Source organism: Myotis daubentonii, chromosome 3 (genome assembly GCF_963259705.1).
Source record: "Myotis daubentonii chromosome 3, mMyoDau2.1, whole genome shotgun sequence".
Lineage (NCBI taxonomy): Eukaryota > Metazoa > Chordata > Mammalia > Chiroptera > Vespertilionidae > Myotis > Myotis daubentonii.
Genome location: NC_081842.1, coordinates 183597626 through 183614243, shown reverse-complemented (window position 1 = coordinate 183614243; position 16618 = coordinate 183597626). Strand labels below are relative to the sequence as shown.

Here is a 16618-nt window from a genome sequence, read left to right as displayed (position 1 = left end):
CAAAAACCCTTCAAGATGGAACACTTGTTGTCTTTTTTTTTCTCTAAATAATACTAGCCATCTTGAAAGGGTAAGATAATGATAATGATCTCATTGTGGTTTTGATTTGCACTTCCCTGGTGACTATCCATGTGGAACATCTTTTCATATTCTTGTTGGCCTACAAATATTTTTGAAACACAGCAAAAGCTACTTTATATTTTGAAAATAAGCTCACTTTTTAGATCTTGTCTGCCCTTGGGAATGTCCCTCTCCTCTGTCAACTGGAGAAACGGGTGGGCAACGCTTACAAACCATCCACACAGCAAACTTTCCTTCTAAGACAGCTGCAAAACTGCAAGCACAAAAACTGTAGGTGGTGACAGAAATAACGGTCCTGTTATCAGCAGGAAAATGACAAGCTCGCCCCCTAGTGACAGATTAGGAAGATAATAGAAAAAGCAAATGTTCTTAAAAGAAAAGGCACAACCACTGAAGAACATAATCTCTACCTAGGATGCGGAGAGAACACCAATAACAAAAATATTAATCAAAATAGTTTATTCACAGGAACAGTTAAAAAGGCTCTGTTCTGAGGGACAAAATGTGTTACAAAACCCTTGCTTACAAATCTCCGCCTGAAGTTGCCTGGGGAATAATCTGCTCCCTCAGTGTGATGAGCAATACCGCGTAAGTGGACTGGGGATGCTAGTCCACTAACTGCAATTGTCTCCACTGCAGGAGGGCTTGTTTCATCCTCTTTAGCAACCCTGAAACATACGACTAATGACCTTTAATCTTCCAGATCTCCGTGAATGTATTGCAAAAACGTGACTCTAAAGGCAGAACTAAAGCCCACACCAATGATTACATAAGCCAGAGGGTGGAGTCGTGACTGTTCTTAGCTCCTTAAGCCCTCTATTACGTAAAGCAAGATACTTCCTGATTTTTAAGCGTTCCCAACTAAAATAATAATGACGACGATGATGTCGGATTCCTTCAGGCCCTGTGGCTGCTGATTTTTCCCATCTCCGGCTCTTTGTCTCTCCTCCCCACCCCCCCAAAATCTCCATTGCTCTCTAGTTTGCTGTTTTTCAGAGCTATAAGAGTTTGAGATCTAAAACCCCATTAAATGTGGGTCTCTTTACAGAACACACCAGTTAAAGAAATAAATCCTTCAGGCTACATCCCAGTAGGTGACACTCCGGGGCAATGGGTATATGTAACCAGGGCTACTAATACCAAGTCCCAAGTCTTCCTGCTCCGGCAGGTTGATCTCCAAGGGCTGCATCAGGAATCGGAGGTGCCAGCATCTGTTGCACAGGAGGGTGGGCCACACTACCCGAACGTTAAAGGCTGGACATTTTTCTGCTGTTCTTTATGTAGTTTCATGGCCCGATTTTTCAGCGCTTCAGCCTTGGCTTCATCCTTATCGACACCATCCCCCAGCTTGTACATGCGGCTGGCATTGGCACAGGCCCAGACATGGCCCAGGTCACAGGCTTTCATGGTGTATTTGCAGGCTAGGCCCATGTCCTTGGGAAAGCCGGGAGCACCCTGCAGGAACATGGCACTGAGGTTGAAGCAGCTAGGGGCATAGCTGCCGTCACAGGCCCTTGTGTAATAGTCTCTGGCCTTCCCCAGATCGGGCTGGCCGTCATCATGGGCCTGTCCATCGTGTGCCAGGAGACCAACATTGTGACATGCCTCCACAGACTTCTTCCCAGGCTTCTCGCAGGCCATCAGAAAGCAGCTGAAGGCAGCCTTCAGGTCCTGGGTCAGTCCGCCTAGGAGTTAGGAAAGAGAAGAAAAGAGTAAATCCAAGCCAGGGCAGAGCCGGAATGTCTCAGCCAGTTAGGGAACAATTCCTGAATAAAATTCACATTCCTCGAGTTAAAGCAGCACGAAAGGAAGGTGGACTAGTCCAGGGCACAGATCTACCAGCTTCTTCAGTCATGGAGCCTTAGTTAAATGAGACCTTAAAAGGCAGACCGAAAAGGTAAAGGTAAAGTGGGAATGATAGCAATCGCTATGTCATAGGGTTACAGTGAGAACATGGCATCTTAGAAGCACTTTATTAACTGTTTGTTAATTTAAATATATACTGAATGTATGCTATTTGCCAACGACTATGCCAGGTTCTGGGGAACAGACAGATTCTGTCCCTGTCTGTGGATCTTATGGTCTAATGAGACAACAAAAATAAATGCATGAACATAAGTGTGACAAGTGTACAGAGAAAAAGTACAGGTTGCTATGAGAATATATCAGGGTTCTGACCTGGACTAGGTGGAGAGATCAAGGAAAGCTTCCCCAAAGAAGTGATATTTGAGCTGTGAAATAATGGGAGGAAAAAGGGAAAGAAAATATGACTTGCTCCAGGCAAAAGGAATAGGATACAAAGAGAAAAGGAGCCCATGTGGCTAGAACCCAGAAGCCCTAGGGAAGGAGGCTAAAGAGACAGGCAGGGGGCAGAACCTACGGGTACGGTGGGTCATATTAGGGATCCTGGGCTTAGAACCCTAGGTGCAATAATAAATGGGAAACTACTAATGGGTCATCTTAAGCAGAGGTAATTACAAGGCTTTTTTCTTTAGTTGTTTTTATTAATGGAAATTTTAAATTCCATGTAGCACTGAGGCAGGACAGTAAGAAGCTAGGAAGATTTCCTGGGCAAGTGGAATGGGGAAACAAAGTCAAATTTGAACAACTTACAGCCAGGTGGTGAATTGCAAGACCTTATCTCCCCTAACCAAGGACACTTGAGAGCAAATGGTTTATAACTCACCACCCTAACCAGAGAATACATATCTTAAATCAGCAGTCGCCAACTTTTCGGACCTCAGGGACCACAGGTTGGTGACCACTGCTCCAAAGGTTTCCTTAAACCAGTGGTTGCCAACTTTTTGGACCTCAGGAACCACCAGTGGTCCACGGACCACCAGTTGGCGACTGCTGTCTTAAATCACCCTGGGCAGGGAAAATAGAAAACAGAGACCCAACTAATGTCATTTGTGCCAGCTAACCTCAAGGACAGATGAAGTCTGGGAAACAAATAAGAAAAACCCCACTAAAGCCAGATAGACCCAAGATAAAAGTAAAGCCAAAACTGGTTTGGCTCAGTGGATAGAGCGTCGGCCTGCGGACTGAAAGGTCCTAGGTTCGATTCCGGTCAAGGGCATGTACCTGGGTTGCAGGCACATCCCCAGTAGGAGATGTGCAGGAGGCGGCTGATCGATGTTTCTCTCTCATCGATGTTTCTAACTCTCTATCTCTCTCCCTTTCTCTCTGTAAGAAATCAATAAAATATATTTAAAAAAAAAAAAAAAAGTAAAACAGTAGGGCAGAACAAAGAACAATCCCAAACTCCTCTATACACTCATTTTGATGTATCTGCATATTAAAAATGCATCTGGAAAGCTGATGAATATTCTGCTGAAACCATCCCCTAAGATTCTTGCCAACAGAAGATAAAAAAAAAACCCTCAAGACAAAGACTCAGTGCAGGCTCGCTATAGAGCACACCATGTCCCTTCTCAGGCATGAACTTTTTACTGCCTCCTAAACTCTAAGGGTCCCTGCAAAAGTTTCAGCCAGGAGAGCAGTGGGCAGTGGCAGCTCGTCCTGGGCTTACCTCCTGATCCTGTCTCCAAGGCCCCCTTTTCTCTGACTTCCCTGTGAGCTGACAGCAGCCCCACCTTGGCTCACTTCTTTCCTATAGCATTTCTAGAATGCCAAAGCAGAGCACCACCTAGGCTCTTCTGTTGCTTCTTTTTTTTTTTTTAATCCTCACCAGAGAATATTTTTCCATTGATTTTTCGGGAGAGTGGGAGAGAGGGAAAAACAGAGAGAAACATTAATGTGAGACACATCAACTAGCTGCCTCCTGCATGAGCCCCAGCCAGGGCCTGGGCCAGGGAGGAACCTGCAACCAAGATACGTGCCCTTGACCAGAATTGAACCCAGGACCCTCTGGTCCACAGGCCAAAGCTCTATCCACCGAGGCAAACTGGCTAGGGCTGTTGCTTCTTCTATGCTAAGCCCTTCCTTGTTTCACTGTCCCCAGCTTTAACAAACATATTCTCAAAATTACCTGGACTTGTATTGTGAAATCTTTGCTACACGAAGTCAAGAACCCACACACTAGAGCAGTGATGGCGAACCTATGACACGCATGTCAGAGGTGACACGCAAACTCATTTTTTGGGTTGATTTTTCTTTGTTAAAATGGCATTTAAATATATAAAATAAATACCAAAAATATAAGTCTTTGTTTTACTATGGTTGCAAATATCAAAAAATTTCTATAGGTGACACGGCACCAGAGTTAAGTTAGGGTTTTTCAAAATGCTGACACGCCGAGCTCAAAAGGTTCACCACCACTGCACTAGAGGCTGACTTGAGGCAGACCCATCTCAGGCAGGTCCCTGTCCAGTAACACCATCACCCATTTAAAAAATATATAAATAGCCCTGGTGGGTTTGGCTCAGTGGATAGAGCATCAGCATGTGGACTCAGGGGTCCCAGGTTCGATTCCAGTCAGAGGCACATGCCTAGGTTTTGGGCTAGATCCCCAGTGGTGGGGCGTGGCAGGAGGCAGCCAGTCAATGATTCTCATCATTAATGTTCCTCTCTTTCTCTCTTTATCTCTCTCTCTCTCTCTCTCTCTCCCCCTTTCCTCTCTGAAATCAATAAAAACATATTTAAAAACAAACAACATACATGTAAAATATATACATATAAATATTTCTAACTATCTCTTAACATTATTTTTTTAAAGAAATCTTTCCAAATACACCACCTAGAAATAACCATCATTATCATTAGGAGATTACCATTCTAGACATCTTTGTAGCAAGTGTTCAGCTTGATGGCTGAATACATAGCTGATAAAAGTGCTTTGAAAACCTGGACTACATATGCAAATAAAAAATTAACTTTGATTTCACTTGAATTTATCAGAAGAAAACCAAAGTGAAACTGAAGAAACTGCTGAATTTCAAATGAATATTTCTTCACCAGAAAATTTTCCTAAATGGACTCCTGGAGCAAGGGTGGGTGTATAAAGGACACGAAATCATTTGGTCTGGCCTTGCCAAGACAACTGCAGGCGGGGCTCAAAATTCAATAAATCTAGGAGCTTTTTTCATGGCAACATAGATTTATATTAAGTGATTTATATTAAGCAGTGATGTTATAAATATCCAAATGGCCCTTGGCAGAAAAACCATTCCCCACCTCTGCCCTCGAGTTATAAAGAAATTATTAAACATATTAAAAGGTTACTCTTTCGCCAAAACCGGTTTGGCTCAGTGGATAGAGCGTCGGCCTGCGGACTGAAAGGTCCCCGGTTCGATTCCGGTCAAGGGCACGTACCTGGGTTGCGGGCACATCCCCAGTAGGGGGTGGGCAGGAGGCAGCTGATCGATGTTTCTCTCTCATCGATGTTTCTAACTCTCTATCTCTCTCCTTTCCTCTCTGTAAAAAATCAATAAAATGTATTTTTAAAAAATAAAAAATAAATAAAAGGTTACTCTTTGTTTTTATTTTTTAACTAAATTTTAGAGATTATTGACTCACAACTAGAAAACATGAGGCTATTCCTCCCATCTCTCCTCCCTCACTTTCTACTTCTTGTTGGTTATTTCAATTTAGGGAACGAGAACAGCATAGTGGTTAACAAAGCCTGAGCTCTGTAGCCAGAAAACTTGGGCTCCAGTCCCAACTCCATTAGTTGTCAGCGATGTTACCTTAGGCATGTTATTTAACCTCTACAAGTCTTAGTTTTTCTCATCTGTAAAACAAGGACAATAGTACTTACTTCATATGTTGCAAGAAGTTTAAATGTGTACTTACAAAGAGTCTGGCAGGTAATAAGTGCTCAGTAAATGTTACAGTGTTTTGTCATAAAGGTTTGTATTATTTACATCCTATTCAGTAATCCTAATTAGCCCAATATTCATTCTAAATGGATTCAGCTCATCACTGATGCTTTCCATAAGAGCATCTCCATTCCTGAATTCTTTTGATTCACCTCTTTATTGGTTATCAGATAGATTTTTCTATAAAAGCTGATAGATTCTATGCCCTTGAGTTCTTTCACTTTTGAGAATATATTCCTCTCACCTTTATATTTAAACTAGAGGCTCGGTGCACCAGCAGTGGGTGTGAGTGGGGCTGGCACTGTCAGCAGGTGCAAGTGGTGGCTGCTGCCCCGAGTGCTCCTCAGGAGCAGGAGGAGGTGAAGAAGCCCTCAGAGGCAATCAGGGCCAGCAGCTGCCAGCTGCACCTGCTGATGGCGCCAAGTGATCGAGACTGGCGCTGGGCACCGGCAGCAGGTGCAAGTGGCAACTCCGGTGCCAACTGCAGGTGTGAGCAGGGCCGGGGCTGGCAGTGGGTGTGAGCAGTGGCTCTGGCAGTGGGTGTGAGCCGCGGGTGGGACTGCAGTGCACGGGAGCAAAGGATTTTCAGTAACCACTAACAGCTCACCCCAATGACAGCAACCGGTGCCCCGCCTTGGTCTGGCGCCTCCGCTCACCTGCTCCACCATCCCGCCGCAGCCAACGCCCACCATGTTCCGCACACACCCTCTGATGGTCAGCACATGTCATAGTGACCAGTTGTTTGGTTGTTCTACTGTTCGGTCTATTTGCATATTAGCCTTTTATTATATAGGCTACAACTTTCTATTGCAGGGTTTCATTTGGTTCTTTTTATAGCTTTAATTTTTCTAATGAGATTTCCTATCTGTTCAGTCATTAGGTTTATGTTTTATTTAAAATCTTAAACATAGTTATTATACCTGTTTTTAAATTCTCAATTATAAATTCCAATATCTGTGTCATATCCGGGTCTATTTCTATTAATTGCCTTTTTTTTATTTAGTAATTTCTTATTTTATGCTGGACATTGTGGATGATACTTTGTACAGCGTGGATTTTGTTGAATTCCTTTAAAGACTGTTGAGTTTCATTCTGGCAGGTAGCTAACTAATTTACTGGTGAATCAGCCTGATCCTTTTGAGGCTTGTATTTAAGTTTGTTAGAGCAGATCTAGAGTAGTCTTACCATTAGGACATGGCCTTTCTGGAGTCTCTGTTGAATATCTGTGGTGTTCACTGAGGTCCCTCTTCTCTGGCTGGTTGGAACGCAAACCACTTCTAGCACTATGAAACCTCTGAAATCTCTTCAGTTCATAGCTCCTCAATATCTTTTTACTGCAAGGTCTCTCAGAGACCTTGTGCAGCTTAACACTTCGCCAAAGACTTAAGAGATCGCCTATGTGGATTTCTAGAGTTCCTCTGTATAGCTTATTCCTCTCTGGTATCCTGTCCTGAGAATTTCACTTCCTCAGTAGCTGGAAACTTTGACCTCTGCCTCATTACTTAAGCATGATTATCATGCTCTATTTGGCTTCACTGCTTTGTGCATAGTGTGGAAAATACTTTCAGAAAGAAAGCTAAAGCAATCACGGATGGCGATCACCTTATGTGTTTTCCTTTTCTCGGGAATCACAATACTTCACTGCCTGTTGTCCAATGTCTGAAAACATTTGCTTTGAATATTTTAGCTAATCCATGGCTAAATTTTACAAAGTTCTTCAAAGTTCATTTTAATTGCCTTATGGAAAGAAGATGGGGGACTTGCATTAATCTCCTAACTATAATCCAAGCAGAAAAGGAGGGTGGGTTGGGTAGGAATGATAGCAGAAGAGGGAGAAACAGGACAGATTTGAGACATATTTTGAAGATAAACTAGCATGAGCTACTAGGTTGAGAGATACCACTTGCTTAAGTAGAAGATGACAGGATACAATAAATAGAAGAAAACAAAAATTCCACAATGGATTTGTTAAGTTTGAGATGTCTATAAGAACTCCAAGTAGCCGAAACCGGTTTGGCTCGGTGGATAGAGCGTCGGCCTGCGGACTGAAAGGTCCCAGGTTCGATTCCAGTCAAGGGCATGTACCTTGGTTGCGGGCACATCCCCAGTGGGGAGTGTGCAGGAGGCAGCTGATCGATGTTTCTCTCTCATCGATGTTTCTAACTCTCTATCTCTCTCCTTTCCTCTCTGTAAAAAATCAATAAAATATATTTAAAAAAAAAAAAAAAGCTTACATTCTTTATAAAATAAAAAATAAAAATAAAAAAAGAACTCCAAGTAGAACTGTTCAATAAATAGCTATAGGCAGTATGGACCTCACAAGAATGGTCTTGACTAGAGATAAAGGTTTATTTGCTTTATCATCATTAACTTATTTCCTCCTCTACAGTAATCTTATTTTTTAGAAGAGACATTGAGGACTTTTAAATAGGACAGGGAGAAGGGGGAAGCATACATAATGCAAATATGTACTGCTTATAAACTAAATTAATGATAAATTTGCCAGATGAATAATGCTGGGGTGAGTATCTTGCACATAACCTTTATTTGCATTTTTAGAGACCATTACTATTTAAATTTTTATGTATTTCCTCCTAGTACATTTTCTATGTAGTTTGGTATTATTTTTACATGTTATAATCATGAGCCCTCGTCACTCCCCATTAGAAACCCTTCTTAATATCTGTTTCACTGGCTGCAGAATATTTCATGAAAGAGATGTGTATCAGAATTACTTTTCCCTTCAGGACATTTAAATTGCTTTACAAATGAAAACATCTGACCCAAATACTCTGTGGGTCACTCTAAGTGTGCCATCCAAAGTAACTTCTACAGCAGCCAATACAACCAGGCCTGTTCAAACGGATGGAATGTTTCACAGTTTAACAAAGCAGTCAATGCCGAAACTGGTTTGGCTCAGTGGATAGAGCGTCGGCCTGCGGACTGAAAGGTCCCAGGTTCGATTCTGGTCAAGGGCATGTACCTTGGTTGCAGGCACTTCCCCAGTGGGGAGTGTGCAGGAGGCAGCTGATCGATGTTTCTCTCTCATCGATGTTTCTAACTCTCTATCTCTCTCCCTTCCTCTCTGTAAAAAATCAATAAAATATATTAAAAACAAACAAACAAACAAACAAAAAACAAAGCAGTCATGTCTGTTCTCCCATGACGCACAGGGAAACCTGCAGAGAAGGTGTGCGCAGACCTTACTACTTGTAATTTCGTCGGTGAGGGATTTGTGGCCCGGGGAGGAAGGTGCTTTGCCTGATGTCACATGTCAGCTAGAGTGGGTGCTCTGGCTTCCCACTCTTCCCCTGCCCCAGCTATCCTTGGCAAAAGGAGAGCTACTAACCAGTCTGTGTCAAGAAGGAACATGGGGTGTGTTTTCAGGAACAGAGGGCAAAACCAATGATTATAAAATCCTTTATCTCAGAAGTAGGCAGGTGGAGCCAACAGAATTGGCTTTTAGACTTGGCAGGGCTCAGGGTCTAATAAACAGCAATCCAAAAGGGCTTGAGTAGCAAAGATCTATTAATGGGACCTTCTGTGACCACTTTGGTTTAAATACCTATAGAAATTTATTTAAGAATGTTAGTTTAACAGACGATTAATTATTGTTCTCTACCACTCTTTTTAAAATATATATATTTTTATTGATTTCAGAGAAGAAGGGAGAGGAAGAGAGAGCTAGAAACATCAATAATGAGAATCATTGATTGGCTGCCTCCTACACACCCCACACTGGGAATCAAGCCCACAACCTGGGCATGTGCCCTGACAGGGGATCGAACTGTGACCTCCTGGTTAATAGGTTGATGCTTAACTACTGAGCCACGTCAGCCCGGCCTACTCTTTTTTTTTTTTTTTTTTTTAAGAAATTTACTTGTTTTACTATTTTTAAATTATTTTTAAAAATACTGTTATTGATTTTTAGAGAGAGAGAGAGAAGAAGGGAGAGGGAGAGAGAAAAGAAACATCGATTTGATAGCAAAACATGGATCAGCTGCCTCCTGCACATCCCCTACTGGGGATCCAGCCCACAACCCAGGCATGCACCTGACGAGGAATCAAATCAGCAACCTTTTGGAGCATGGGATGATGCCCAACCAAATGAGCCACACTGGCCAGGGCATCTACCACTGTTTTTTTTTCACACCTGCTCACCTTCTTTCTGCCCGGGACATAACTCTATTCCACCTCCACCAAACAAAATCTACTCTGTCCTTGAAACACCAGTTTCAATGCCTTCTCCTCTATGACAGCACCCCAAATGATGACCCTCTCCCAGCATTAAACCCCAGAGTACTTTATATGTCTCTCTCTGAAGATGCTTCTCAAGCTCTCCTAGGTATAACAGGTATTAGTATAAATATACCCCCTGACCCCATACACACTGGTCATGTTTAATTCTTGTTTCACTGTTGATAGCAAATACTAAAAGTATGCTCAACAAAGGAGCACTAGAACAACAACAACAACAAAAAGGCTCAGTGCACAACTATTAATCACATAAGTCTGTATAGTAAGTCTGTCTTTCCTTAATTCAATAAGGAACTCAAAATCTTTGTGGAAAATATAGTAAAATATGGGATAAAGACAAAAAGAATCCAAAACTTTACCAGGACACAAATCAAATCCAGAGACAACAGCTAGGAACATTTTTGGTTTTGCACACTATATTATATAGCTGAATTTATACCATATATAATTTTATACTCTGCTTTTTTTACTGAATATTATAAGTTTTCCCCATATCAACAACATTTTTTAGAAACTTATTTTCTTTTCAGAGAGGAAGGGAGAAGGAGAGAGATAGAAACATCAATGATGAGAGGGAATCACTGATCAGCTGCCTCCTGCACGCCCCCCACTGGGGATCGAGCCTGCAACCCGGGCATGTGCCTCCAACTGGAATCAAACCCAGGACCTTTTATTTATTTATTTATTTTTATTATTTATTTTCTATAATTTTTTATGGTTGGGAGTCACCACAACATGAGGAACTGTATTTTTTTAAAAATATGTTTTATTGATTTTTTACAGAGAGGAGGGGAGAGGGATAGAGAGTTAGAAACATCGATCAGCTGCCCCCTGCACGCCCCCCACTCGGGATGTGCGTGCAACCAAGGCACACGCCCCTGACCGGAATCGAACCCGGGATCCTTGAGTCCGTAGGCCGATGCTCTATCCACTGAGCCAAACCAGCCAGGGCAGAAACATTTTTTAATGTGCTAAATAACATTCCATCCAATGGAAGTTATATTATTTAACTAAGCTGCTACTGTTGGTAGACAATTTAAAAAATAATTAATATAATGCAGTTATATACTGCTTATACACTATAAATTAATGTTAAGTTTGCCAGATGAATAATGTTGGGGTGAATATCTTTGCACATTAGCTTTATTTGCATTTTTAGTTATTTCCTTAAGTTAGGATATTAAGAAAATTACTAAGTTAAAGAAATGCCCCCCTGCATCAGAAGGGAAACTAATATTCTTTTTTTTAAAATATATTTTACTGGTTTTTTACAGAGAGGAAGGAAGAGGGATAGAGAGTTAGAAACATCGATGAGAGAGGAACATTGATCAGCTACCTCCTGCACACTCCCCACTGGGGATGTGCCTGCAACCAAGGTACATGCCCTTGACCAGAATCGAACCCTTGAGTCTGCAGGCCGATGCTCTATCCACTGAGCCAAACTGGTTAGGGCGAAACTAATATTCTTCCGAGATCAGACGAGATCGGGCGCGTTCAGGGTGGTATGGCCGTAGACAAAACTAATATTCTTGATGATGATAAACTTTCATCAAAATAGGGACTACCATAGAACCAATGTCCCATGTGAAAGCAGAAATAATCTACACAGCTCCAGAGAATTAAAAAGACATCTTCTTCATCAAACTTTCACTGAACAACTCTCTAACCAGGCTTGGGCACAGGGAACAAGGGATGAATGAATCATAACATCTTCAAGAAGCTCATGATCTGGTGAGCAAAAAAATAGCTGCCTGTCAAAGGTCATATTCCCTATTTGTGGTGGTTCTAAATATGTCCATAAATTCTTTGATATTCCTGGTTTTGAGAGGTGGACTTTTAAGTTCTCTCCCCTTAATATGGACTAGATTTACTGACTCACTTCCAATAAATAGAATGTGATGGGGATGAAACATGTGTGACATCTAAGGGTAGGCCACTGAAGAGTCATCAAAAGACATTGAGGATTCCTTCTTGCTCTCTCTCTTGGGTCACTCACTCTGGAGGAAGCCAGATGCCATGGCATGAGGACACATAGAGAGAGCCATGTCACAAGGAACTGAGGTCACCTGATAACAGCTGGCAAGAACAGAAGGACGTATTTACCAACAGCCACATGAGTAAGTCATCTTAAAATGGGAAAAATCCAGTTCCAGTCAAGCCTTCAAATAACTGCACCCTTAACTCCCTGGCTAATGTCTAAAAAAAAGCATGAGACCCTGAGGCACACAGCTAAGCTACTCCCCAATTCCTGACCCCACAGAAACTATGTGAAGTAAATTTGCTAAGATAATTTGCTATTTAGCAATAGATAACTTAAAAGCTACTCCAGTGATGACTGCAATAGGGCATGAGGAGAAAAGATAGATGGAAGGGAATTAACCATTACTGATCCCCTCCTCTGGGCCAGGCATGTGCTGATGCCTTACCTACTTTATCCTTTTTAATCTTCACAAAATCCCTATGAAGTATTTTATAGGTGATGTAACAGGCACAAAGGTTAAGTGACTGACTGAAGATTCCACTCACTCCTTGCAAGTAACATTCCCTGAGGTCTGCCTAACTTAAAAGGTTGTACTCTTCCCCTCACCATTCTGCTGAACACATTTCCAAATCTTCCTGCAACGTGCTTCCCCAATGCCTGTGAGGACCCTTCTGCAAAGAGGGCTCAGTATGAGGTCAGCACTATCAATGACAAGTACCAAGGAAAGCAGGCCCTCCTTACCTTTTCCGGTCACATAATAGGCCCCCAGTTTGTAGCAGCTATCACTGTGTTTGTTCTCTTCACAGTTGAACTTCAACACCTTGGCAGCCTCATCAAAATTCTTTTGGATCCCTTCCAAATAGTCCACCAGCCGATAACAACCTGTGAAAAGAGGACAAGAGCTTTTCTTCATGTCTGGGGCCACTGCTTAGCCTATGGACCCGTTTGGGGAGGGTCAAGGTGTGACAGGCCAGATGTGTCTTTCATTTAGGACCAGCCGCTGTTCTCCTGAGGTATGACAAGGAATGCAGGTAGTGTTCAGCCATTCCTACAAAGGCACTGTTTGCCCTTGGGCAGGGGCTGAGCAATGTAAGGACGGGGGAGACCTTGGCCCCTGCACTGGCTCCTCCTCTCACCAGCCCTTCTGCCCTGCCAGCCAGGCTGGCCCAAAGACGCAGTGACTTCCATAATTGAAACTCTGCTAGCTTCGGAACTTCTTAGGAAATTCAGTGGTCAAACACAGAAAACCAAACGGGTCCGTGGGCTAGTCTTTGTGGCAGCAAGAAAGGGGTGCTTCGATGACTGTACCTTACTCCTCAGCCAGGCTGGGAATGTAAAGTCTGACAACAGAGTAGAAACAGCAGCTACCAAAGGAATTGGAAATATACTCTCTCTCCTTGGCAGGCTCTAGTCCCAGCAAGCCTCTCCTTATCATCTCTCCCCTGTCCCTTCATCCCCAACATCTCTCATTCATTTTCACTCAACGACATTTGACCATGGATGCTCATCTATGCACAAAACACTACACTGTCCCAGATGCTGGGAATACAGTCAATTGCCCTCCTAAAAGTTACATTCTAGAGTAAACAATAAATAATAGGTGAACAAGATGTATTCAAACCATAATAAATGTTATGACTGAAATGAAACAGGATCGTAAGGTAGTTTGTTGTGCATGTTGGGGTAATGGTTAACAGACTAGGTGATCAGGGAAGACCAATTCCTTCTGACCAACACAAGAAATCTTTCCCAACTATCCTGCTCCTCAAGTAACTCTCCTATGAATTCTCTCTACATTTAGGACATGGACCAGCTCTCTTAAAAAGAACCCTGGGTTCTTCTTAAACATTATATAATGCAGAGCAACTCTGTGTAGTTGGTTAGCATAAAAATATAACTACATTGCCCTCGCCGGTAGCTCAGTGGTTAGAGCGTCCATGGGCACACTGAAGGGTGGTGGGCTTGATTTCCAGTCAAGGGCATGTGCCTGGGTTGCAAGTTTGGGAGGCAACCAATGGATGTATCTGTCCATATGTCCCGCACCCCCTTCCACAAAAACAAACAAAAAAGAGTTATATCATGTTCTGGAACTAGGCTGCAAAGTTGGGCCAGTGCCATTTTTTTTCTTCTATAAAAGTAAAGTAGGAAGCCCTGTCCAGTGTGGCTGAATTGGTTGGAGCGTGGACCTTTATACACCAAAAGGTGGTGGGTTCCATTGGGGGGGTGCATGCAGAAGGCAGCCAATCAATGTTTCTCTCTCTCTTCCTCTCTCTAAAGTCAGTCAACCAATAAATAAAGGAGGAGGAAGAAAACCACCCAAAGGCACTGGATTCTCTGAGTGGCCCCTTCTGGACACCACCATTCACCCCACACTGTGTTCCCAGCACACACAGGGCACATTCATGTCCTAGGTCAGGGGTGGGCAACCTTTTTGTGAGTGCGTGCCAAAACCAGCAAAATCTGACTCAAAATTCTTCAGCGTGCCAACCCTAATTTTTTGAGAACATGTTATGCCTACTTGATATCTCTTAAGGTGTACGTATATGAAGAACCTTGAGGAAATAATAAAATTCATTCGAGCGACAAAAACACAGTATATGATGATGAAAAATACATTTATTTTTTAATGTATACATGTACACTGATAGTCCGACAGAAAACTTTATGACTCCGCTTGATATTATCAGTGGGACTTTTGCTGCTGCATCACTGATGACAGAGATTTTACATCAGGTTTATATTTCGTGACCTTCAGGTGACCTTCAGAGATATTCACGAGCTACTACTTTCATCCGTCAGGTTACTCCTATTACGAGACTTAACAAAATTCATCACTAAGAGCAAAGATTCACAAGCGTATGTGAATGAAAACATGGAGAGTAACGCTGTTGCAGTTTTTTAAGCAGAAAAAATTTTCTGGAATGGCATTCCAAGTCCTCAATAGTTCGTTTTCAACGCTATTGAAATTGCTCTTCCCCCTCTCGTCAATCCATGTCTATGGTCTTTAAGATAACTTGTTATGTAAAATTATTTATCTAAGATGCACCTACACTGAATTGATCTGAAAAATAAAAAAGTCGATATTAAGAAAAAAATTGTAAATGGAAGATTATAAGAGAGGGTTTCGCGTGCCAGCAAAAGTTACTGGCGTGCCATGTCTGGCACGGGTGCCAGGGGTTGCCCACCCCTGTCCTAGCTCCTTGCCACTCACTGTTCCCTCCGCCTGGCCTAGATCTCCCTTACCTTTCCCAGGACTCAGTTCAAACGCCATCTTCTCAGTGATTCCCCCTGACTACTTAATTTAAATTGCCCTCCATCATTCCCGGCGCCGCTCAGTCATTTTCCCCACTGCACTTACTATTTTCTAACACACTGTTTCGTTCATTTCTTTATGTTTACTGTCCAATTCCCCCATTAGAATGTACGCTCCAGGAGGACAGGGAATTTTATCTGTTCCCTGAAATGTCCCCAGTCCCTCTACCGCAAGTGCCCTAGCATTTCTCCTTCCCGGCCGGCTCCAGGTTGAAGCCGGCGGAGCACTGACCCACGGAGAGCCCGCAGAGCCCTCGTGGAACGCAACCCGCCCCACCACGCGCAAGGTCGTCAGTGTCAATTGACCCCGTCCCGTCCCGCCGTGCCCCGGGCGTGTGACCGCTTCCAGGTTCCCTCGAGGTCGATCACGTGACCGTTCGGCCCCGGCCCCTCCTCCAGGGGCCCCCACGTGTTCCCAGGCCGCGCCGGCAGCGCTTACCATCCGGGTCCTTCTCGCGGTAGCACTGGTAGTTGCATTCCACCTCCATGTTCTCCAGAAACGATTTCACCTGCTCCTCGTCCTGGAAGTCCACCAAGCCAGCCATGGTTCCAGCTCGCCCAGATGCGAAGAACCTGTCGCTCCTGCCAGGCCACGCGGAGTCCAGCCCCACGGTCCCGTGAGCCGGCGGAGGGGCGGAGCCTGGGCGGGGCCTGGGCGGGCGCGCCGCGGCGGAGGTCTGCGTGCACCCGTTCTTTCGCTAAGGCCTGGGCGGGGCCTGGGCGGGGCCTGGGCGGGGCCTGGGCGGGGCCTGGGCGGGGCCTGGGCGGGGCCTGGGCGGGGCCTGGGCGGGGCCTGGGCGGGGCCTGGGCGGGCGCGCCGTAGCGGAGGTCTGCGTGCACACGCTCTTTCGCTAAGGCCTGGGCGGGGCCTGGGCGGGGCCTGGGCGGGCGCGCTGCGGCGGAGGTCTGCGCGCACCCGCTCAGCTCATTCGCTAAATCCTGGCGCCGCAAACTGGGTTTGTCCGCAGTTCTCACGCGGTTAGTCTTTGGCGGCCAAATCTTTTCCTCTGGTCCTCCCATTTCCAAAACTGATGGCAGTCTTTCTGCAGCACTTTATCTGTGCCAGCTCTGTGGCCTTAAGTGACTTTCTGCCTGTAGTCCCCCATACATTCATTAGTTCTGTAATCTCTAAGGGCCTACTGTGTGCCTCACCAAGTGCTTCCTTCTAGTAATTCAACAGTGAGGAAAAATGGTCCTTGCTTTTAAA

The 16618-nt window shown here is 44.0% G+C and overlaps 1 protein-coding gene across 1 annotated transcript; it reads right to left on the bottom strand.

The window, feature by feature from the left end:
- Positions 1-525: 525 nt before the first annotated feature.
- Positions 526-16095, bottom strand: LOC132231072 (cytochrome c oxidase assembly factor 7). The gene is made up of 3 exons (XM_059689561.1): positions 15851-16095; positions 12841-12981; positions 526-1766 (listed from the first exon to the last, which is right to left on the bottom strand). The coding sequence occupies exons 1-3, from the start codon at positions 15954-15956 to the stop codon at positions 1318-1320; spliced, it is 696 nt and encodes a 231-aa protein (XP_059545544.1). The 5' UTR covers positions 15957-16095; the 3' UTR covers positions 526-1317.
- Positions 16096-16618: the final 523 nt, after the last annotated feature.